Source organism: Chenopodium album, chromosome 6, assembly GCF_948465745.1.
Source record: "Chenopodium album chromosome 6, dcCheAlbu1.1, whole genome shotgun sequence".
Classification (NCBI taxonomy): domain Eukaryota; kingdom Viridiplantae; phylum Streptophyta; class Magnoliopsida; order Caryophyllales; family Amaranthaceae; genus Chenopodium; species Chenopodium album.
This window is the reverse complement of record NC_137839.1, coordinates 33,295,399-33,302,665: the sequence shown is the minus strand read 5'-3', so window position 1 is coordinate 33,302,665 and position 7,267 is coordinate 33,295,399. Positions and strand designations below refer to the sequence as shown.

The 7,267-nt window shown below is 38.6% G+C and overlaps 1 protein-coding gene and 1 non-coding gene across 2 annotated transcripts; one reads left to right on the top strand and one right to left on the bottom strand.

The window, feature by feature from the left end:
- Positions 1–1,725: 1,725 nt before the first annotated feature.
- LOC145636874 (uncharacterized) lies at positions 1,726–2,220 on the bottom strand. Its single transcript, XM_081688412.1, has one exon. The coding sequence runs from the start codon at positions 2,218–2,220 to the stop codon at positions 1,726–1,728; it is 495 nt and encodes a 164-aa protein (XP_081544538.1).
- A 4,548-nt stretch (positions 2,221–6,768) lies between these two features.
- Positions 6,769–6,874, top strand: LOC145637423 (small nucleolar RNA R71). The gene has a single exon (XR_014114209.1). It is a non-coding gene; the product is annotated as a small nucleolar RNA R71 (small nucleolar RNA).
- The last annotated feature ends 393 nt before the right edge of the window (positions 6,875–7,267 follow it).

Below are 7,267 nucleotides of genomic sequence, written 5' to 3'. Positions count from 1 at the left end.
TTCTAGAAGACTAAAACCATTCCTAATTGCATTAGGAATGATAAATCACATTAGGCCCTCCCCTAGATCATTGGGCCGTACATAAAGCTCAAACCGGGCCCAGTTTAGTAAATTGGCCATAACTTCCTCAATATTCATCGGAATTGGGCTTATAATATATCGTTGGAAAGGTCTTTGCAAGCCCCATCCAACTACACCACTATTGGACCCATATCATGGACCAACCAAACTGGATTGGCTGTTTTCTTAAAATAAAGTTTTCCAAAACAGGGAGAAGAGAAAAGAAATAAAACTATCCGCAACACTAGACCTTTCCACGCTTTCGTTTAATTCGATTATGATTCGACGTGAAAGGTACTCATCACTGGGTTTGGTTTTGGGGAGACACAAATGGGTGTCTACACTTACCCTTTAAACTCAAGGATAAAATTTAAAGCATAAAAAAAAACTTCGTTAAAAATAAAAAACTGCCCGAAAATCAAACACTTGGGAATTCTTCAAACGTTGTTTCCACACGAAAAATACTACTTTTTTTTTTATCAAAATCGTAGGAGTTCAGAACCTGATCGGGAGTAATATTAACGAACGGAAATCTTATTATTAAAACATTAATTTACGTGTTCAAAATAATCTGGAATTAAGTTAAACTAATCAGTAGTTATAATCACCAAAATTTCAAAACATCATTACTATAAAAGCTCTAAATCAATTGTTCATAAAAACCCTAAAATCATGATTTTCAATAATTAAAAACCCTAGGTTATAAAATTTACAAAATCTTAAAATATGACATTTATAAAATCTGAAATTATATAGTTTAATCATCAAAATACAATTTGATACTAATTAAATTAATTTCAAACAATAAAATCAAAACCCATAAATCAATAATTATAATTACACAAATCAATAAAACAAAGGAGAGAGAAAATAAGACTAACCTTTTTGTGTGGGAAATTTTTGGGGATTCATGGGGTATTTATAGAGTAGAGAGTGTAGGGTTAAATTTGGGCTTATAAAAATTTATGGGATAGGGCTTAAGTTATGGGTTTTGGAATGAGTTATTCCAATAAGAGTATGTAGGAATAATTTACATTGCCCAATAATTAATAAACGTTTGGCAAAAAACATATTTTACTTTTATAAAACTTTATATTTAAAATACTTTAAACCTTTAAAATATTTAATTAAAATACTTGAGCCCTTGACAATACATTTTATTAATACTTAAATACTTTATAAAAATACATAAAAATACGGGGTATTACACAGGGGTGCGGCCGCACCTAGGGGGGTGCGTGGCCGCACCTGGCTCGTGCGCGCCCGCACCTCCCTAGGTATTAAACCTTACCATTCTCTTTTCTTTTTTAAATGCGCACAACGGTGGGCACACAATTTATGATGATGATAAACACCAACAAAGGCAGTAACAAAAATCCATTTTAGTGGGTTCAAAACTAGAATTTCATGAACCCACAATAAGAACCCACCAATCTCCATACTTACACATTTTCCAACTCATGAATTTGGACATTTCTACCTCAAAATTGGCACCAAGATTGTTGGATATCAAATCAAAACCACCTACAACACAAAAGAAAACGAGATTAAAAAAGAATAAAGGCATGAAAGGAAAATCAAAGAAAAATGAGAAAAGGGTTAAAAACTCAGGTTGCCTCCTGGTAAGCGCTTGTTTAACGTCATTAGCTTGACGTTCTCCACCCTTCAAGGTGGATCATAGAGAGTCATATCATGAATGACCCCGACAAAAACTCCCTCATAGTAACGCTTAAGCCTATGACTGTTGACCTTGAAAGTCCTTGAGAGGTCCAAAGGAGAAATTTCAATAGCACCATTTGGGAAGACCTCTTGAACAACAAATGGACCAGTCCAACGGGACATCAACTTTACGGGAAAAAGTCTCATTCTTGAATTGTAAAGGAGCACCTTATCTCCAAGATTGAACTCCTTCTTCTCAATTAGCTTATCATGCACCTCTTTGGCTCTAGCTTTATATAAACTAGCACAATCATAAGCATCCAAACGAATCTCTTCCAACTCATGGAGATCTAACCAACGTTGCTCACCCGCACTTGCCAAATAAAAATTGATCTTCTTTACAGCCCAATGAGTACGATGCTCAAGCTCAATCGGGAGATGGCAAGATTTACCATAAACCAAGCGGTAAGGGGTGGTACCAATAGGAGTTTTAAAGGCCATTCTATATGCCCACAAGGCATCATCAAGCTTATTCGACCAATCCTTCCTATTTCTTGCAACTGTATTCTCAAGTATCAACTTGATTTGACGGCTCAACTTGCCCGTTAGTTTGAGGATGGTAAGGGAGCCCAAAACGTTGGTTTACCCCATGTTTCTTCATCATTTTATGGAATGCACAATGCACAAAATGAGACCCGTTGTCTCTTATAACCGCCTTGGGAATGCCAAACCTTGGGAAGATTATATTTTTAAACAACTTCATTACCACCTTATGGTCATTTGTTGGAGAAGCAATGGGTTCAACCCATTTTGACACATAATCGACGGCAACAAGAATGAATTAATTCCCATATGAAGAAGGAAAAGGACCCATGAAATCTATTCCCAAACATCGAAAATTTCCAACTCAAGGATGGGTTGTTGGGGCATCTCATTTCTCCTTGAAATGTTCCTGGTCCTTTGACATTGGTCACAACTTTTGATAAATTCCCAAGTGTTCTTTAAGAGGTTTGGCCACCATAATCCGCATTGAAGCACCTTAGAAGCCGTTCTAGAAACACCCATATGTCCACCACTAGGATCCGAGTGGCACATCTTCAACACATTTGGTATTTCCTCATTTGGCACATATCGACGTAACAAACCATCAACACCTCTCTTATACAAAATTGGCTCATCCCAAACATAGTGCCTAGCTTCTCTCTTAAGCTTCTTTCTACGATTCTTGGAAAAAGAAGGAGGAAACTACCCACAAGCAAGGTAATTAACCAAATCGGCAAACCATGGGAGTTCCTTCACATTTATCGAATAAAAGAAGTCGTCCAACATTCTATCTTTAATAGGGGACCCATCATCTTGGACTTGAAAATCATCAAGTCTAGATAAATGGTCTGCAACCACATTTTCCGCTCCTTTCTTATCTCGAATCTCAAGATCAAAAGATTGAAGTTCAAGAACCCAACGAATTAACCTTGGCTTAGATTCCTTTTTCCCAAAGAGATATTTCAAAGCCGCATGATCGGTGAGCACAATAGTCTTGGACCCCAACAAGTAACAACTAAATTTTTCGAAGAAATGAACAATTGCTAAGAACTCCTTTTCCGTTGTTGTGTAATTCCTTTGAGCATCATTAAGGGTCTTCGACATGTAATAGATGACATGGAGCTTCTTATCAACCCTTTGACCCAACACTCCCCCAATAGCCGTATCACTAGCATCACACATAAGCTCGAAAGGCAAATTCCACCTAGGGGCTTGGACAATGGGAGTGGAAGTCAAAGCTTTCTTTAATTTGTTGAACGCCTCCAAAAAATTATCATCAAACACAAAATCAACATCTTTTTGGAGAAGGTTATTGAGGGGCTTGGCAATGAGTGAGAAATCCTTGATGAATCTCCTATAGAACCCCGCATGCCTCAAAAATGATCTCACTCCCTTTACATTCACCGGGGGAGGAAGCTTTTCAATAACCTAAATCTTGGCCTTATCCAATTCTATTCCTTTATGAGAGATTTTGTGTCCAAGCACTATTCCTTCCTCCACCATGAAGTGGCATTTTTCCCAATTCAACACTAAGTTCACTTTCTCACATCTTGCTAAGCATTTTCCAAGATTCTCAAGGCAATCCTCAAACGAAACCCCCCCTACTGAGGAATCATCCATAAAAACCTCCATTTCTTCCTCTAACATATCTCCAAAAATGTTCATCATACATCTTTGGAAAGTTGCGGGAGCATTGCAAAGACCAAACGACATTCTCCTATAGGCGAAGGTTCTATAAGGGCATGTGAACGTTGACTTCTCTTGATCATCGGGGTGAATCAGGATTTGAAAGAGTCCCGAGTAACCATCAAGGAAGCAATAAAACTTGTGCCTTGTTAGTCTCTCAAGCATTTGATCAATGAATGGAAGGGGAAAGTGATCCTTCTTGGTGGATGTGTTTAGATGTCTATAGTCTATACACATACGCCAACCGGTGACCGTTCTAGTCGGAATGAGCTCACCTTTCTCATTTTTTACTACGGTCATACCCCCCTTCTTTGGAACGTCATGAACGGGAGAGACCCACCTAGAGCTTGAGATGGGGAATATGATTCCCGCATCCAAAAGATTGGTGATCTCCTTTTTTACTACCTCCCCCATTTGGGGATGTAGCTTACGTTGTTGTTCAATAGAGGGAAGGGTGCCTTCCTCAAGCGTTATATGATGCGTACACAAAGCGGGGCTTATACCTTTGAGATCATCAATGGTATAGCCCAAAGCACCTTGATGCTTTCTCAAAACATCACATAGCGCTTAAGCTTGGCTCTCACTCAAGGATGCACTAACAATTACGGGATAAGTAGAATTTGGGCCTAGGAATTCATACCTAAGGTGTGATGGTAGAGGTTTGAGCTCTATCATAGGCACATCTTTACCTTTTTGGTCGAGGCTACTTGTAAAGCATCTTGATTTGAGATCCCCATGCAAATTTGTTCATAGCTTCCTTCAATGCTTCCATCAAGCAAATCTTCATACGATTTTACTTCCTTGCTAAGAGCACCTATCTTTTCGTTGTTTAACAAAACACACTCAAGAGGATCATTAGATGTGAGCAATTGCTCATGCATGGATTGCACAATATTATCAAGAACTTCAAGACTCATGCAATTTTCAAAGGAAGAAGAGGGATATTTCATACCTTCATTCAAATCAAACTTAACTACCTCCTCTCCTATCTTAAGAGTTATCTTAGCACTCTTGACGTCAATCATAGCCCCCGATGTAGCAAGGAATGGTCTACCTAAATTGATAGGGATAGTAGCATCTTCATCCATATCCAACACAACAAAATCTACCAGAATGACAAATTTCCCCACCCTCAAGGGAACATCTTCTATCTTACCTTTTGGGATCTTGATCGACCTATCGGCTAATTGCAATGTAATCTTGGAAGGTAAAAGTTCCCCTAGCTCTAGTCTTTGATAGACCGAATATGGCATAAGGCTAACACTAGATCCTAAGTCACATAAGGCATTATCAAATTGCATCTTATTAATATCACAAGGGATAGAGAAATTTCAACTTAGGTGGCATCTTATTCATTAGGATTGCACTACAATTCTCGGTTAGGGTAATCGTCTCCGCCATATCACATGCCCTCTTTCCACTCAAAATTTCTTTAAGGAACTTAGCATAGTTTGGCATTTGTTCTACCACATCGGTGAAAGGAAGAGTAAGATGAAGTTGCTTAAGCATTTTTATGAATTTTCCAAAATGCTCATCCAATTTGTGCCTATTATAATTTTTGGGATAAGGGAGTTTGGGCTGGTAAAGTTCTTTCTCTTTCTCTTTCACTCTTTCTACTTATTCCTCCTCAATTTTCTCAATTATGGGACCCTCATCTCCCTCAATCTCAATAGGGATCTTGCTAGTAATCTCTCTAGCATCACTCTTCTTAGGTACTCCACTCTCAAGGACCCTACCACTCCTAGTGACAATTGAATCCATAGGGCTCTTAGAATCTAAGTTCAATGAAGTCAAAGAAGAAGAAGAATTCTTAAATTCCTTAAAGTCACTAGCCAATTGAGAAAGTCGGTTTCCTAACTCCTTATTTTGAATCAACATGTCATTAAACTTCTCATCATTCACGACCATGTAAGATTCTAGCAAATTGGCTTGTTTCTCAAAAACCTCTTCCAAGAAACTCCTAGAAGAAAATGGTTGATCATGGAAATTATCACTTGGGCCTTGAGTATTTGGAATGGATCCAAGTGGGGTCCCTCTTTGAACATTAGGTTGAAAATTTCCCCTACTTTGATTATTCCAATTACCCCTAGCTTGATTTTAGCCATGATGTAGACTATGGTTACCATAACCTCGGTTATGATCTCCATCCCCTCGGCCGTGACTTTGACCATTATAACCATGATTGTTATAGCCACCACAAATCTCTTGGACTATATGATTTCTACAACCACCACTTTGATTATAATTATCATAGTTTGCTTGGTTGTGATAATTCTTATTTCCAACATTTCTTTGAACTTCAAATCTAGGTTCAAAATTATGATTACCAACATAATTCACATGCTCAATTTCAATTCCATCACATTCTTCACAAGGAACATTGGGGCACATAAAAGCATCATGATCATTCATTCCACATAAATCACAAGGCCGACATTCTCTAATCATGCAACAAGAAGAAGGAAAAGTGTTAGAATAAGAAGGTGTAACTCTCCCCTTATTTTGGGAGGGAAGAATCGGAGCTTGCGAAGGAGGAATCTCAAGCTTGGCCTTGAGGGATACGACTTCTTTCCCTGAATCCGAAATTAGAGTGGTCAAATCGTTGATGGCATTGAATTGTTCGATCGAGCACCCCTTGCTAGTTGGCTCCTTTTCCACCTGTTGCCAATTCATATAATGTCTCACCACTTCATCTATTGCATCCACCACTTCTTCTTCTTCGTTTTGTTCATTATCGGGCCTCTGGCTCCGGCATCTAAGCTTGCTCTTCCTTGAGAACTCAACCCACCATAGAAGATTTGTATAATTTGGTAGGTAGGAATTCCATGATGTGGACACTCTCGTTGATACTCCTTATACCTCTCCCATGCTTCATAGAGACTCTCATTAGGCCCTTGCTTGAAATTTTGGATCAAAGCCCTAGATTCTGCCGTTTTCTTTTGTGGGAAAAAGCGAGATAAGAAAGACTTGGTAACTTCATCCCATGTCCTTAGGGACCTTGGTTTGACCTCCTTTTCCAACCTCTCTAAAGCTCTTCTAATAAGAGAAAAGGGAAACAACTTGAGCCTAATATACTCTCGAGCAACTCCAGCTACAACAATTGTATTACAATACTTCTCAAAATCTTGAGATGATTGAGAGGATTTTCACTTTTTGCACCACCGAATTGTTTCCTCTCGACCAAGGTAATCATAGCCGGTTTGATTTCAAAATCGTTATCCGGAACCAACAATGGAACAATCCCACTCTCATACCTGTAAGCACCCGGAGTGCCTAACTCCTTCAATGTCACTCTATGAGCTTCTTCCATGTTCACTTG

Excerpts from the sequence above, each read along its gene's own strand:
- LOC145636874 (XM_081688412.1), bottom strand. The coding sequence starts at position 2,220 with ATGGCCTTTAAAACTCCTATTGGTACCACCCCTTACCGCTTGGTTTAT.